At 42.4% G+C, this 17,475-nt stretch overlaps 1 protein-coding gene across 1 annotated transcript in view; it reads right to left on the reverse strand.

Moving 5' to 3' along the window:
- Positions 1 to 17,475, reverse strand: part of ENTREP1 (endosomal transmembrane epsin interactor 1) — a 67,671-nt gene that overhangs the window by 16,197 nt on the left and 33,999 nt on the right. Inside the window, exons 3-4 of the mRNA XM_058695750.1 lie at positions 9,650 to 9,760; positions 944 to 1,072 (exon numbers count right to left, since the gene is read on the reverse strand). Coding sequence (XP_058551733.1) covers positions 944 to 1,072; positions 9,650 to 9,760 — 240 coding nt within the window. The remainder of the gene's footprint in view (positions 1 to 943; positions 1,073 to 9,649; positions 9,761 to 17,475) is intronic.

The raw sequence follows: 17,475 nt of genomic DNA on the forward strand, positions 1-17,475 counted from the left end.
CCTAAGAAAGGGTAATTCTGAACTCCTCTCTGCAACCGGAATCATTTATTTTTAATCTCTCAGTTACTATAGTTGCTGCCTATTAAACAAGAGGTAAGGTGCTTGAATTTCTCTTGCATTTACTAACGGATATCTCTCCCAAACCTATGTGTCCTAGCGGAACATCACCCAACAGCCCGCAGGACTCGATGAAGCCAACAAAGGAGCATCAGTACAAGGACAAACGGGCATGCAGTTTAAACGTTTTGCTCAAGGCCGGGGCACCTGGTGGGCTCAGTTCATACAGCATGCAACTCTTGATCTCAGGTTCGTGAGTTCAAACCCCACATGTGTGTGGGCCTACTTGAAATATAAAATAAAAGCCAGGGCACCAGGGTGGCTCAGTCAGTTAAGCATCTGACTTCAACTCAGGTCATGATCTCACAGTTCATGAGTTCGAGCCCCTCATCGGGCTCTGTGCTGACAACTCAGAGCCTGGAGCCTATTTTGGATTCTTTATCTCCCTCTCTCTCTGCCCCTCTGCTCACACTCTTTCTCCCTCTCAAAAAATAAACATTAAAAAAAGTTAAAAAATATACAATAAAGGCTTTGCTAAAAGCTACATCATATATGTGTAGTTGCATCGTGTGTGGTATGGACATACATGTACATAAATATATATACGTACATATGTATATATTTAGGCTTCTTCACATTTTTCGCTATCTTATAATTCTTGAACACAAAGAAAGCCATCCATTCGTAATTTAAGAGACACACGGTAATCTGCGCTTTTTCCTGAACTCAGTTCTGTCCCTGGGTCACTGATGAGGGTTGGCTCCTATCTGCGTTCAGCAGCCCAATTATTGGAGGGAGGTAACAGGGTAGGAATATTTCAAGTAACTTTGCCTTCTTGGGGGCTCTATAGCCTATTTACTGATGAGGGTCGAATCCATTCGAGTACCTTGAGTAGCAGGTGAACAGCATTACAAGGCTGAACCGGGAAGAGTTTCAAGGCATTTTCTTTGTCTGTGCATTTGGCTGGTTGAAATTCTTCACAACAGAAGCAAATCTTGCCTTCGCCTAAGTCCACCTTAAAGGGGAAAAGGCAGAACAACAATCTGATTATTGAGAATGAATACACAGGCTACCCTGGAGCACCAATCCTGCATAATGAGATATGGTGAGGTCCCATGCCAGGCAGTACCTATATCAGTCAGGGTGGGTTAGGGTATGCTGTTGTAACAACAAAGTTATTTCTTGAATATTCTGCATGCCCACTGCAGGTCGGCCGGGGGCTCTGGTCATCATATTCCATTAGGGACCTTGGTTGATGGACCACCCACCATCTTGAGATTAATGATCACTATGCCAGAGGTGGAGAGCACACGATAAAACGCACACTGGCACTTAAAATAGGGTTGCCAGGAAAAATATTGGACACGCAGTTAAATTCAAATCCAGATAAACAACATCATTGTTTATAATTATGTCCTAAAATATTGCATGAGAAATGTTTACAGTAAAAAACAAAAACAAAAAACAAAACCATATCAGCTGTTCATTTGACATTTAAATTTAATTGGGTGCCCTGTGTTTTTAACTTGCTAAGTCTCGTAACTCTAGCCTAAATCTTCCTCTTGGAAATGACACTCCTCGCTTTAGCTCACATTTCGTTGCCAAAACAAATCTTATGGCTCTACCTAACTCCAAGTGGGTAGGGAAATTTAAGCTATCGTGTGCCTATAAGAAACACAGGGTATATTTGGTGAACGGTATCCCCAAACCACATAGACTTTAACGAGATCTCTCAGCTGACATCTTCAATGTGGTCACAGGTTCTAGCTTTCTTTATTTGAAGTGATGACATCAGAGATGAGTAATCTCATATTTATAGTGAAATGTTTGGCAAACTTTTGGCCATATTTCTAAGTTTCCCTTGAATCAAGTTATAAAAATATGCAAAACCTGATGTTGGCTAATTAAGACCCATAATTTAGGAGCCAAAATTCATACTTAACTTGCTCTGCCTGTTGAGCTGTTAGAGTTAGCTGTTAAATTTTGGCTAAAAGGAAGAGACATACCTTTTTCATACTTGTTAGATTAATTAGGTAGCTTCAACATCACTAGCTGCAAAATTCTTTAGTAATCTTTAATAACTGAACATCTACAGTGTTTTAGTTACTTAAGAGGAAATATGAGTTTTCTTTCTTATTGAATTAAGATTTTTACCTTCTAACCAAACTCACCCTGTAGCTACCCTCCTATAACAAATTCATGGTACTTTTCCAAATTAGGAGAAAACACAGTTCCTTTTAATACATGTTGACTATGAAGTGAAGGGAAAAATGTCCACTGATGATTACACACGTTAATAGACACATTATTTTTTGGTTTGGTTTTCTCTTTCTTGGATGTGAAATTTACATGCACACACACAAAATGTACATACAAATCTTAAGCACGCCATTTGCAGAATTTTAAGTAACACATAACCCTTGTGCATCCCAAATCCTTATCAACATAGAGAACACAGAATCACCAGAGAAAGTTTTATCATGCCCTTCCCCATCAATCCCTGCTCCCATCCTCCTACAGGCAAACACTGTTTTGATTTTTTTCCACATAGATTAGTTTTGCCTCTTCCAAAACTCCATGGATTCTGTAACATTTTTTATTCTCTGTCCTTAAACCACAGTGAAAGGGATGCATTATTATATCAAACACTGATGCCCAGATTTTGATATAAATTCTGCCTCAGATACAAAAAATTACAGTAACTAGAGTTATCTGGATGGACCCTATCCATTCATTTCCACTTGGTTTCTGTCCTTTCCTGGTTTGTCCACAGAGACTGTTGTCTTAACAATGTCCCCACACCTAGATCCACAACATACCCCACAGACGCACATAGAAGCAAAAGGCTGTCTGTGTTTGAATTTTTCTTCCACTGTCTCACATGTCTGAAGGTACATCCTGCTGCTAACATCTGCACTCAATTTTTGCCTTCTAAGGGAAAACTACTGTGGCCGTTCAGACAGGAGTTCTCTAGGCAGAGTCTGGGAGGGGGGATTTTATTTCCTCTCAGGGATCAATGGCTTTCTCTTAGCCCCTCTTCATAATTAGCAATAGTCCTTACACTGGGCTAAATTCAGCTGGGAAGTATTACTCCCAGGGAGCTGCTTCCCTCAAAGTCTCCAGCTGAGAACTCCCTGATTTACTACTAACAGTACTTTTTAGTAGTTACAAATAAGCAGCTATTAGAGTTGCTACATTCTGCTTATGTACACGAGGCTCTCTTCTTCCCAAACACCAACCAAGCTCAACCAAGTTCACTTTTTCAGCACCATGCAGTGTGGTTTCTATTTCTTATACTTATGTAAGCCTCAAAATCCTACCTAAGGATTCTGCCCCCCTCAGGTAATACTAGGTGTCATCTTGCAAAGTACTCCCCTCCCCCTCGAGTCCATTCTTGATACAAGGCATTCAAGTTAAGAGAGAAAACAGGCTTGTGCGGGCTGCGCGTGTGTGCATACACACACACACACACACACACACACACACACACGGCTGCATTATTTACACACAACAAGGCTTCTGTGTATATGGAAACTTCAGCTCTCTGGAACTTCCTGGGTGAGCTGGTCTGGATGGAACAGCTTTCCAGATTGGTGAATGTTAATCCCTTTACACAGACTTTTGGAAAGTTTAATCATTATCCAAATAATAATGAATATCAATCGCTGTGCCCAGCAGACACAAGCAACCCTGAGGCTCTGTATAAAATGATGCCAGACAACCATGTATTTTGTATTTCTTGCTCTTTCTGTCCTGATCCTCCCCCTCCCTTCTCAATCCCAGCGGTGCCCCCAATATTTCTGCAGCTATATTCCAACTTCTCCTTGATCTCTTTAACCATCCACAAACAACCCTGTTCAAGCCTCTCCATGAACAATATTCACCCTTCAACCTTGATAGTGTTACCTGATGCCACCAGAGAGATCCTCCCCTCCTTTTCATTATCACCAGTGTTGCGGTTCTCAACCCCGGCTGCCTGTTAGAATCTTCTGGGAAGCTTTTGAAAAATGAGGACCCCATCTCGAGCAATGAGGGGACTGCAAGCCACTATAACCCATGAGCTCCCACACCAGCCCCTCAGACTGACAAATTTTGGAGAGAAACACTTGTTGGCTGACGGAGGGGCACCAGTAGAAATGTAAGTTGAGGCCCTTTAATGAAGAAACCGGCCATGTATTTTAAATTAAAAATACTTATTCTCCTGGGGCACCTGGATGGCTCCGTCAGTTAAGCGTCCGACTCTTGATTTCAGCTCAGGTCATGATCTCACAGGATAGACACACAACTTGGGCTCTGCACTGACAGCAGGGAGCCTGCTTGGGATTCTCTCTCCTCTCTCTCTGCCCCTCCCCCACACAAGCTCTGCCTCTCTCTCTCTCTCAAAATAGATAAAACACATTTTTTAAAAATTAAAAATGGGGCACCTGGGTGGCTCAGTCAGTTAAGCATCTGACTTCAGCTCAGGTCATGATCTTGTGGTTTATGAGTTCGAGCCCCACGTCTGCTCTGACAGCTCAGGAGACTGCATCAGATTCTCTCTCTCTCTCTCTCTCTCTCTCTGCCCACCCCCACCTGTGCTCTGTCTCTGTCTGTCTCCAATAAATAAACATTAAATTTTTTAAAAAAAACTGAAAACAATACTTCTTCCCCAACCACTTTGGGAAACCGTCTAGCAGCTTCTTATAAAGTGACACACACTTTTGCCACATGCCTTGAGCAATACCGTATCACTTATTTACTTGAGAGAAAAGAAAACGGGCTCACAAGAAAAACCACAGCTATGCAAAAATGTTTATAATAGCTCTGTTCATAATATCCCCAAGCTGGAAACAACACAAATGTCCATCAACAGGAGAACGGATTAAACAACTTGTGATGTTTTTATATAATGAAATACTGATGTGCAAAAGAAAAAAAAAAAAAAAGAAGGAACTGATACAACACAAAATCATGGATGAATCTCAAAAGTGTTATGCTGAGCAAAATAAGTCAGACACAGAAAGGTACATACCTGACCCCATTCAGGTGAAGTCCAACAACGGGCAAAACTAATGTTTTAAATCTTGTGTGGTGTGTATTCACCAGTGCATACATTCGTCAAGATGCACGTATCCACTGGTCAAAACTCAATGAACTGCACCCTTAAGATCTGTATATTTCATTTTAAGTTTTACCTCAATTTTAAAAAATAGGGTCACCAAATGGTTGAACGTGTAATTTTTTCAGTGTTTATTTATTTTTGAGGGGGGAAGGGGAAGAGAGAGAGGGAGACACAGAATCTGAAGCAAGCAAGCTCCAGGCTCTGAGCTATGAGTATAGAGCCTGATGCGAGACTCAAACTCGCCAACCATGAGATCATGACCTGAGCTGAAGTTGGACACTTAACCGGCTGAGCCACCTAGGCGCCCCTGATTGTGTAATTTTTGTAAAAAATGAGACAAACAGAAGAAAAAATACGCCTTCCCCACCAGGAACAATCTCTGACCTGGGAGCTTCCTCCATGGAGCGAAAAGCCCCCAGGGAGAGAATAGTATGCGTGGCAACATCGTTTTTTATGGGCCAAACCCCAAGCCATCATAGACAACAAGGAAATAGAAGGCTAACCTTTAAAAAAAGAATAAAAAAGAGGGGGAGTATCTAATACACCTTTAAGTGAGAAAAACAGTATGTAGGGAAGTAGATACACTATGTCCCATTTTTGGAAGATAAATCATTAATGCCCCCACTTCCTACATATTTACATAGGATAACATGACATGGAAACACAAATGGAGACTCCCCAGTTTGTTACCAGGGATTTGGGGTGACATGGTGGAGGGGGAAGGACAGAAAGTGTCCCCATCCCCAAAAAGATTTCATTTGTCAAATAGCCTCCCTGAAGAAAAACAACAATTATATGTTCCCACTGATGGAAAATTATGTGTGTTTTTATGCATAAAGAGGTGCCCCCAAAATCCATCAGTGGTTAACAGTGCTAACCCAGAAGGGTGTGATTTCAAATGATTTTTAAGTTCTGTCCTATACTTTTAGGGCTTGTCCAAATTTTTAGTTTTATAATCAGAAACAATCACAGAGTTGGTTTTGTGGTGGGGAAAAAAAAACTTTAATTAAAAATACATTGAAAAACATAAGAAGACACACAGGGCACCTGAGTGGCTCAGTCGGTTAGGCATCTGACTTTTGCTCAGGTCATGATTCTGTGGTTCATAAGCTCAAGCCCCACATCGGGCTCTCTGCTGTCAGCACAGAATCCACTTGAGAACCTCTATCCCCTCTCTCTCTGCTCCTCCCCCTTTCATTCTCTCTCTCTCAATTATTTTTGAATAATACAAAAAAAAAAACCCATAAGAAGATACTGATGCCAAGACCCCACTCCAGGCTGACTGAGAATCACTGAGTATAGAATCTCTTTTTTTTTTTCTTTAAAAAGTTCCCTCAGGTGACTTTAATGGGCACTCAGGGTAGAGAACCACAGAATTTATTTTTTTTTAATATTTTTAAACATTTATTTATTTTTGAGAGACAGAGAGAGACAGAGCGTGAGCAGGGGAGGGGCAGAGAGAGAGGGAGACACAGAATCCGAAGCAGGCTCCAGGCTCCGAGCTGTCAGCAGAGCCCGATGTAGGGCTCGAACCCACAAACTGTGAGATTGTGACCTGAGCGGAAGTCAGATGCTTAACCAAGACACCCAGGTGCCCCTGAACCACAGAATTTCTCAGAAAAGTCCATTAAATATACCCTTAACCCCTTGCAATTTTCCAGCACCACCAGGGCCGATTTCCTCACTGTCCTCTGAGTCCTGTCTTCTCTTGGGTTCTACACACTCTCCTTATTTATCCATTCTCCAAGGTCCAACTCAGACACCTAGACTCCAGGTAGCCCTTCCCTATCTGCCCCCGGATACAAGCCCTTCTTTCTCTGCTCGCCCTGAGCACCGTGTGTCAGTCTGACGGCCAACCCCGCTCTAGCTGCTTGCAGTTGGGCACATATTCATGTCCTGCCCAAACACTAATCCAGCGTTTGCCAGGCTTATCCCGTTCCTCCTGCTACGTGATAAACTTCCAGGTCAGAAAGGAGGTCTGACTTTTCCTTCCTACTCTCAGCAGCCTCTAACACAGTGTCTTGCACCTAAGAGATGCTACAATTTTGCCAAACTGTCTTTCAATATACTACGACTTTTCACTTCCAGCCTGTGTCTGGTCTCTTAGCCTCTTCTAATTTGCTGTGTGATTAGTAAGTGGAAAGCCAAGTTTTGTTCAACATTTTTTTTTTCCTGGAAACTCTGTACATGAAGGAATAGAAGGCAGTGAAGGGGGCCATTGGGCCCAAAATAAGAGAGAACCAGACGCTGCCCTTGGGCTGATCCCAGCTTGGAGGAACAGAGAAGACAGGTATATAAAATGTCTCCGACCCCAAAAATGAGAAGGATAAATATCTACGAGATGTACATATAGGACATTCTGGAAGATGATCTTCCCTGGGGCTTCAGGGACTGTTTCTTGAAGAAAATAATCTTTGAATGGGGCTTTAAACGAGCGATGCCATTTGAAGAACAGGGAAGTGAGGGATGAGGAATTTGAGGGGTGGGGAGACAGCGTTGTTAGAGGTCAGAAAGCAGGGCAATGCCAGGCAGGCTTTGCAGTGTTACCGGGAGCGTGAGCTGCCTTAGGGAGCAGGCAGGGCGATGGCGAATCACAGGGGGCCTTGAAAACCAGAAACGACCGTGAGCCTGGGGTCCCGTAACTTAGAGTTATTACACAATGCAATGACAAATCAGAAAACTCATAAAGGGGTGTTAAGAAAGGGCAACAGGTTTGGGGTCAGTCCCTGAGGAGCTCTCCTGCTGGGTAAAGCCAGGACTTCTACCGTCACATCCATTGTGAGACACGCGGCCACTCTTCCACTTACATCCTCCTGGTTCCTAAGGGACGACACTGCCTGGGAACCAAGTTCCAAATAGGCGACACTGACTACGGCTTCTCAAGAGTCTGTTTCTTTTGCTTTATGCCACACAGAGGTATTTGTCACTGAGAAGTCCTTTTAAAAAGTCCCAAGATGGGGGCGCTTGGGTGGCTCCGTCAGTTAAGCGTCCAACTTTGGCTCAGGTCATGATCTCATGGTTCGTGGGTTCGAGTCCCGCGTCAGGCTCTGTGCTGACAGCTCAGAGCCTGGAGCCTGCTTCAGATTCTGTGTCCCCCTCTCTCTGCCCCTCCCCTGCTTGTGCTTGCACTCTCTCTCTCTCAAAAATAAATAAAAACTTAAAAAAAAAAAGTCCAAAGATGGGGGTGCCTGGGTGGCTCAGTCCATTGAGCAGCCAACTCTTGCTTTCGGCTCAGGTCATGATCCCAGGGTCGTGGGAATGAGCCCTGCATCAGGCTCCATGCCAGGCATGGAGCCCACTTGCGATTCTCTTTCTCTCCCTCTCTGCCCCTCTTCCCTGCTTGCACGCATGCACGTTCTCTCTCTCTAAGAAATTTTAAAACTTAAAAAAAAAAAAAAAGTTCAAAGATGGCCGGCAATTGGGTAGACCCACAAGAATTGAAAGCACGCTCTCAGAGAGATATTTGCAAGCCGATTTTTATGACACTTAAGCATTTTTGTGGTTAAAAAATTATATATGGTATACACACGCGATGGAATATTACTCCAGCCTTAAAGGACATTCTGACACATGCTACACGTGGGTGTGTTGAAGACATTAGGCTAAGTGAAATAAGCGAAGTAAGCCAGTCACAAAAAGACACGTGCTGTATGGTTTCACTTATATCAGGTACCTAGATCAGTTAAATTCATAGAGTCAGAAAGAAAAAGAGTGGCTGCCGGAAGCAGGGGGGGGCGGGGGGGTGCGATGGAGTGGGGGGAGGGCCAGGAAGGTAGGGGAATTGTTTAATACATACAGAATTTCAGTTTTGCAACAAGAAAAATGTCCCGGAGATCGGTTGCACAACAATATGAATGAACTTCAACTACTGAACTTAACTCTTAAAAATGGTTAAGATGTCACATTTTTTTGCTACATGCATTTTACCACCGTTAAAAGTTAAAGGAAAAAATTCAGAGATTGTGCAGGACCACAACCTCTTATCCACAATTCTGAAGTCCAAAAAGCCCTGAAAACCAAAAGCTTTGATTAAAGCCTGCTGTCCCAGAGTCCCACAGTGCGTTACAGAAGAAATCATGTATGCACCACGTTGATCACTGGAAAATTCTGAATGCTGAAACACACCTGGCCTCCAAAGGTTTCAGATAAAGCACTGCTGAACTGTATTCTGATAATCTCCATTTTCCCTCTTCAGACGAGAGCAGACGGTTATTGCTTGTGGAGACCTGACCCATCCAACCATCCACTAACTAACGATGCGGCATATTACTGTGGTGCTGGGGTTCTGCTAGATGGTCCCCGCTTTGGAAGAAAACAGTTGACAATGTGAGTAAAATAACTAGCAGGCCAGTTCTTTGTTTTGTTTTCCCACTTTCTCTGCCTGACTTCAGATTTCACTTTAGGATGCTGCTGGGCACACACTGGCACCCCTGGAAAGCCAGACAGGCCAGGGTCCATGCAGGTGCACAGCCATGCTCTAGGATTACTTACCAGATCACACCGGGGCACGCTGGACACAAACTGGGCCCCTTGGCAGCCGAGAATAAATCCAGCTAGATTTAAGAGGACACACACCACAGAGAGCAGCACAAAGAGGTTCACCTGAAGTAGCAAGGAAAGAGGCAGTTAGAACAAGATGATGGCTAAATTCAGAGATAGTTTTGTCTGAGAAAAAAAAAATCATATTCTCTTCCTAAAGAATACATTAAAAAAAAAAAAAAAAAAAAAGAAAAGAACCAAGGCATCTAAGCGACTCAATCAGTTGAGCATCTGACTCTTGATTTCAGCTCAGGTCATGATGCCAGGGTCAAGGAATCGAGCTCCGCGTCAGGCTTTGTGCGGAGTGTGGAGCCTCTCTCACTCTCCCTCTGCCTCTCTCCCCCTCTTGTGCACACTCTCCCTCTCTCAAATAAATAAATAAATAAAAATAAACAAATTTTTTAATTAAAAAAGTCAGAACAACGTTTTTAATGTATAAACTCTTTATTCATATTTTAGAATTTTTAAATTGTGTTGAGGAATGCCATGATTTTTAAGTCTTCTAAATAATGTCAAGTCCCTAATTTTTTCTTTCTTTGCATTTAAGGGTGTTCTGACCCCTTCAGCTCTTATCTGTTCATTGCATTAAGCCATGGCCACTTCCTCTGTGAGCCGTTGTTATTTTTTCTGAGTTTTGCAGGATCAATGGTAAGTATACACATGGAGAATTCTAGAATATAGGTGGAACCCAAGAAAACTGAAGGTACTCGAGCCCTTATTAGCCAAAAGTCACAATATACAAACAAAAATAAAGATAAGTCTTGTTTCAGTTCCAAACAGGATAGGTATCAAAGAACAAGTCTATAATGATCTTCTACATACTGTTCTCCAAAGTTAAATATTACAAACGGTATGCTAAATAATTCAGAATTGACAGAAACCAACCAAGAAGCCAGAATTTACTTAGCGTAAATTAGAGACTACTAAGGCTTTTCAACTTGAGAACTATGATTATTATCAAAATCAAACCTTATCACAAATAATAAAAGATCGGAGCTAACAATGATCAGCGTTAGAACCAAGCATCATTTCAGGTAGCTAATGTCAGCATTGGCTGGTCAGTGAGTTCGCACATGAACGCTAATTCAGAAAGCTCGTTCTCTGTTGCTGGTATTCCAAGAAGCTTGAAAGCATCTCCCCAGAACCATGTAATGGGTCAATATTTAATATCACATGATGCCCCTTCTCCTAAGAGGAATTCTTTCTGCCTCTCGAGGAGGAGTCTGGCGCTTGCTTCTCTCCTTGTTTTGTTAATCCGTGCAGTCGGTCATCAAATCTTGGGGAAAAGCTGGCAGCAGCTGCTGTGTTACTGTTTCTCATGATTCCTCAAGTGTCTGCGAGGGCTTAACTTGAGCGGCACATAGCACAGCCCTCTCGTGCACTGTGTCATTCACTATGATGCCAATGCTTTAGAAAATAAGAATGCAAAGTTGGCCAAGGACAGAACATCACCTTCTTACATGGGCTTCTTCTATGCGCTGGCATTTGCTACTCAAGAGACCTAATACATCTGGAATCTTCACACTCCGCAATACAACTGCTGTTACTATGGGGAAGTCTAACTTTCCTCTGAAAATTTTCTCTTCATGCCCTATCAGATGCCTTGAAAAGAAAGCATGGTTACAATCCTTATGCCTGTCAGCATATCATACATCTTTGTAACTAAAAATTCGCAGCATCAGATATAGAATGAGTGAAGGCTCATTACTTCCAACGCTGGTTCCCAAATCTCTTCATTAAAATATTAAATCCAGCTCATCAAACGACACCATTAAGAAAACCAAAAGGTAACCCACAGACTGGGAGAAAATACAGTCATGCATTTGTGAAACAAAGAAACTTTACCCAGAATATACAAATAACTCCTCGACTCAATAATAAAAAGACAGACAACACAAACAAAAAATTGGGCAAAAGACTCAAAGAGTTATTTCACAAAGGAAGATACGGGAATGGGCAATAAGTACGTGAAAAGTTACTCAACATCATTAGTCATCACGAATGCAGGTTGAAACCACAGTGAGATACCCCTTCACATCAACTAGAACGGTCAAAGTCAGAATGACAACAGCAAGTGTTGGTGAGGATGAGAAACACACAGACTCTCGGGCATTACTTGTCCAAGGATAAAAAGGTACTGCCACTTCTTAAAAACTAAACATAAATCTCCCATGCCAAAGAATTCAATACGATTCCATACAGTTGACCCCTGAACAATGAAGGGTTTAGGGGTGCCAACCCCCAGCCCCTGCATGCAGTGCCAAATCCGAGTAGGACTTCTGACTGCCCGTAAACTTAACTATTAATAGCCTACTATTGAACGGAAGCCTTGCCAATAACATAAACAATGAATGCATATGTTGTATCTTGTAGTATTATATACTGTACTCTTACGATAAAGGAAGCTAAGGAAAGAAAATGTTACTAAGAAAATCATGAGGAAGAGAAAATACATTTACAGTACTGGACTGTATTTATCAAGGAAACAAAACCTTGTATCTAAGGGGACCCGTGCAGTTCAAACCCCCATTGTTCAAAGGTCAACTGTAATTTATGGAGATACTCCATCCTCGACTCCTTACTCCTTAAGCGTGGCTTGTACACGGTGAACACAGTATAGAAAGGGGAGCGAGGGCAGTCTTTCAGGGGAGAAACCTCACAAACATGACTTCAAGCAGGTAACCAAGGTTACCATCACTGAAAAGTCATGTTCATGGCATGTACCCTTGATATGTGATGAAAACGGCATTTTACCTCTGTGTTCTTCCTCTGCCAAACTGATGGTGATTCCAGTCTATGCAGAAGAAAAACATCAGCCAATCCCAACTGAGGTCCACACTACCAGATACCTGACAAGTACTCCTCAAAACAGTCAAGGTCATCAAAAACAGGGGAAGTCTGAGAAAATGCCACAGACAAGCGGAGCCTAAGGAGACATGACAAGCAAATGTAATGTAGTGTCTAGGATGGGATCATGGAAAAAAAAAAAGTAGATAGAAACTAAGGAAATCTGAAGAGTATGAATTTTAGTTGATAATAATGTATCAATATATATTCGTTAATTGTGACAAATGTACCATACTAATGTAACATGTCAACAATGGGGAAACTGGGTATGGCATATATAGGACCTCTCTGTATTATCTTCGAAATACTTCTGTAAATCTAAAATTATTCTACAACAAAACGTATATTTAAAAGTTGCAGGGGTGCCGGGATGGCTCAGTCAGTTAAGTGTCTGACTTCAGCTCAGGTCACGATCCCACGTCTCGCGGGTTCGAGCCCCGCATTGCACTCTGTACTGACAGCTTGGAGCCTGGAGCCTGCTTCAGATTCTGTGTCTCCCTCTCTCTCTCTGCCTGCTCTCTCTCCTCTCTCGCGTGCACTCTCAAGAATAAATAGATATTAAAAAAAAAATACAAAAACTGCAAAAAAATCTGAATATACACCTACCTATGACCTGCAATTCCACCCTTAGGAATAGACCAGAGAAACAAGTGCAGACGCCCACAGAAAGACTTATAGAAGAATGTTTACAGAAGCTTTATGTATATTAGGCCAAAAATGAAAATAACTCGAATATCCAACAGCAGGAGAAAAAGCAAACAAATTGTGGTATTTTCAAACCGTGGTATACTTCCAGCAATAAAAAGGAACACATTACTGATACACAACACCACAAAGAAATTCAAAGGCATTAGGTTGAGTGAAATAAGCCAGATACTGTATGATTCCACTGACATGAAAGTTCAAGAATAGACAAAATAATCATGCTGATGATCATTTAGAAAATAATCTGAGAAGATTTAGGGCTATTAGAAGTCAGAAGAGTGGTGCCTGTTTTGAGGGGAGGTGTGAAATGAAGGGACAGACTCGGAAGAGAGAAGAAGATTTTCGGGAATGATAAAAATGTCTCATATCTTGGTTTGGATACTGGCTACATAGGTGTATCGAACTCGCAAAACTTAGCTAACCGAACACTTACGATCAGGGATTTATATAAATTATATTTACTATATTAAAAAGACAGTCAGAAAGACGATTCTGAATCCACTTGCCAAGCGAGGAGTGTGAGATCATACCATGAATGAGGCTACTTCTCAAATGTCAGAATAACAAACAAGAGAGAATGCTCCAGGGATTCACTGCCTGGTAGACTTAGCTTCTCTCCTGCACTGGATGGGCTGCCAATGAGAAGTCAAAGTCAAATTACCAGAATGTCACCCCTGCAAACCCCAGAATGAGGACGTGGGCCAAGGCACATAGGCTGCCGACAAAATCACCATGCACTCTTCCCCAAATGTATTCCTGCATGTGGCTTTTTTCATTATGATCATTAAAACTCTGGCCAAACTTGTTGACTATTCAGTCGTCTGAATTACTCTAGTGTAGACCACTGCAGCATAATCAGACATGGGGGCTGTTAGGATAGCAAGCATATCTCTTTCAGAGGTTGGCTCAGGTTCAAGGGTACACAATACTGGAGTTATAAGGGACCCGAGGGTCCCTTTTATCATCACCAGAGGGTGTCTCCCAAATAGAAGGCAGGAAAACATTAGCTGCAAAGGAGGAATATCATAGTCACAAAATCCACTCAGCTATATCTGGAAAGGGAAAGAATTTCTTACATTCCTTATATTGTCATCATTCTTGCTTTAAAAAAAAAAAAATGTTGCAGGTGATTTGAGTTTCTCTTTGTGGAAAGCACCTGAAGTTGGAAATCAGGACACCTGGTTCAAAATCAGGCTTTCACTTATTTTAGGCAACCTCTGTGAGACTCATTTTTCTCATCTGTGAAACAGGTCTATATTCTTTTTTTTTTTTTTAAGTTTATTTATTTTGAGAGAGAGAGAGAGAGCGCACGCAAAGCAGGGAAGGGGCAGAGAGAGAAGGAGAGAGAGAATCCCAAGCAGGCTCCACACTGGCAGCACAGAGCCTGACACAGAGCTTGAACTCATGAACCATGAGATCATGACCCAAGCTAAAACCAAGAGTCAGAGGCTCAACTGACTGAGCCACCCACACACCCCCAGGTCCATATTCCTAGCCACCTCACAAAATTAAATACAGACTCACACAAAATGATGTACATAAAAGTCCCTGTATGCTGCAAAATGTTGTGCAATCAGTTTTATTGTTAATAATAATGGGCATTTCCTCTTCAGGGGAGAAGCCTGTTATTACAAAATGAATTTCACTAGGTCTGGTACCTGTACTTTGTTCTTAACACTTATGACATACCTGAATTAATGGCAGCTGGAAGAAGTACTCTAATTGGAAGAATGATCTGCAGGTAGGGGCGCCTGGGTGGCTCAGTCGGTTAAACATCCAACTCTCGTTTTCCACTCAGGTCATGATCCCAGGCTCGTAAGATCAAGCCCTGTGTCAGGCTCTGCACCAACAGCCCACAGCCTGCTTGGGAGTCTCTCTCTGCCTCTCACTTACTTGCACACTCTCTCAAAATAAATGAATAAACATTAAAAGAGAGAGAGAGAGAGGGTAATCTGCAGGTACACTGTTTCCAAAACTTCTCTAAAAAGAATTCTTCCTGCAGCCTGCAGATAGTTCCTAAGAGAACTCACCCATGCTGACCGTTGACACATGTGTGCCAGATATCTCCTGTTTGCCCTTCCAGATCCTCTCTCCACTTTTCACTACCCTGTGATCTTCCCGAGGAGGCTGACCTACGAAGACCGTATCAATGGGGCTCCTTTGCCCTCTTGCCTCTAGTTAAGTTCAGCCAGTGGGGCACCCTCGCAGAAGATGTGAGGGAGGGAAGAGAGTGAGGTTGGGGTATTCTACAGGTTCCTTCTCTGTCACCTCAGGCTGGCTGTGACCCTTAATGGAAAGCCATGGGTTCTTTTAAGGGGTTCTCTGTACATGATCCCAGATTCCAGAGTCTAGCCACCTCTTTTCTGGTCAGGCGTAGGGACAGCCCTGGCTTCACTGTTCCCTCCACCTTGTGCTTTCCTTTGTGAACAGCCCTTCATTAATCTCTTCTCAAGTTATAATTTTATTGCGTTATCTGTGCCCTGCCAGGACCTTGGCTGACACAACGTGTCTATAAAATCTCTCCTTACATTTGACCTCATTTTTTTCCTGATCTTTAAGCTTAGCTCCTATTGTTCTTGACTCAAATTCATTGCCACCTCCCCCGTGAAGTGCACACCATGGGTTACAGTTCCTGAATTTCTACTGACACCAGTGCGTCATTGGGATGTACCATCAAGAAAACAGGAAAGCCCACAGTCAATGCAGAGATGTCTTTTTAGAATTTGTATTTTAGACATGAAAGACAGTGGGACTCAAAAAGTGGTGGACTTGCTCTCTGTGACAGACACCCTGTGGCTTTTAAGGGTAAGATGCAAAATCCGAGATCCAAAAAAGTTGGTCCTCTCATAGGGACTGACCATGTGAGTGACACTTTTTATACTTTTGGTTTTATTGAACTAACTTGAACCAGGAGTATTTTATGGTACTTATATACCAGTAGCTTGATGCAAAGGCATTATGTTTTTCATTTCAGTATTTGGAATTCACCTCCACTCTGATCTCTTGCAATTGTGCCCCCGGCTCATTACAGGTCTCACTTAAATGACCCAACAGGTGCGCCTAGGTAGCTCAGTCAGTTGAGCGTCTGACTTCTGCTCAGGTCTTGATCTCCCCGTTTGTGGGTTCAAGTCCCGCATTAGGCTCTCTGCTGTCAGCACAGAGCCCACTTTGTATCTTCCATCCCCTCTCTCTCTAAAAAATAAACATTTTAAAAAAGTGACCCAATAAAAGAATGCTAAGGCTACCAAGAAGAAACATCACCTTCAACTTACCTGTTCCTACCTGCTAAAAAGTTCTCATAATCCCCATAACATAGTATCATTAAATAATTATGCCTATCACAGCTTGGTATTATTGAGTACTCTTTTTTGGTAGAAGATTTCATTCCCTAAATAGGCTGACCTTTCCCTACTGTCCAAGGACTTGCATTTTGCTGCTTCTTTCCTACTGCTCCAAACCCAAGATGCAACTGAAACCCACCTACGTGTGTTTAAATAAACAGTTCCAGTGATCGTGTAAAGGTAGCATAGTTTAAAAATGAATAGGTTTAATATGACAGAGTGAACATAAGCATTTAGTTCTACTAATTCCTGATAAACCCACTAAAACAGCAGTAAAAGAAAAACCTTATATGCAGAAATCCATAAGGACAGAAAGAACAGGAAAATAACATGAAAATGTTAAAAGCTGGCTAGCCAATGGGCCAGTGCAAACTGGACTCAGTGGTCCTGAGAAAACGAAATCCTACGACAGCAGCGAGAGCCAAAACCACAAGATTCACTCCTTAGACTCTCCAAGTACTCAGAAATAGGCTGCAGCAATGAAAGGAAGTGAGGCTGAAAATAGGACTGACCGAGAGTCCAAGAAGCAGTTAGACATTGGAACAACCACTATGAGAAACGACTGGCATTTACTACCTCTAACAAAATTCAACATCTACTGCCCTATGACTCAGCAATTCACTTTGAGGTGTGTGCTCAAGACAAATTAATGCATATGTCCACCAAAAGACATGTACAGGAATGCCACAGCACTGGTTCATAACAGCCCAAACCTGGAAACAACCCAAATGTCCAAGAATAGGAGAATGGAGGAATGAATTAGAGGAAGCTCACAAATGGAATAAAACTCAAGTGCTGTGTCTAAATGTCTGTGTCCCCCAAAAACACATATGTTAAAATCCTAACTCTGAGGTGTTGGGTGTCGGGAGGTGGTGCCTCTGGGAG

Source organism: Neofelis nebulosa, chromosome 12 (genome assembly GCF_028018385.1).
Source record: "Neofelis nebulosa isolate mNeoNeb1 chromosome 12, mNeoNeb1.pri, whole genome shotgun sequence".
NCBI classification, from domain to species: Eukaryota; Metazoa; Chordata; class Mammalia; order Carnivora; family Felidae; genus Neofelis; species Neofelis nebulosa.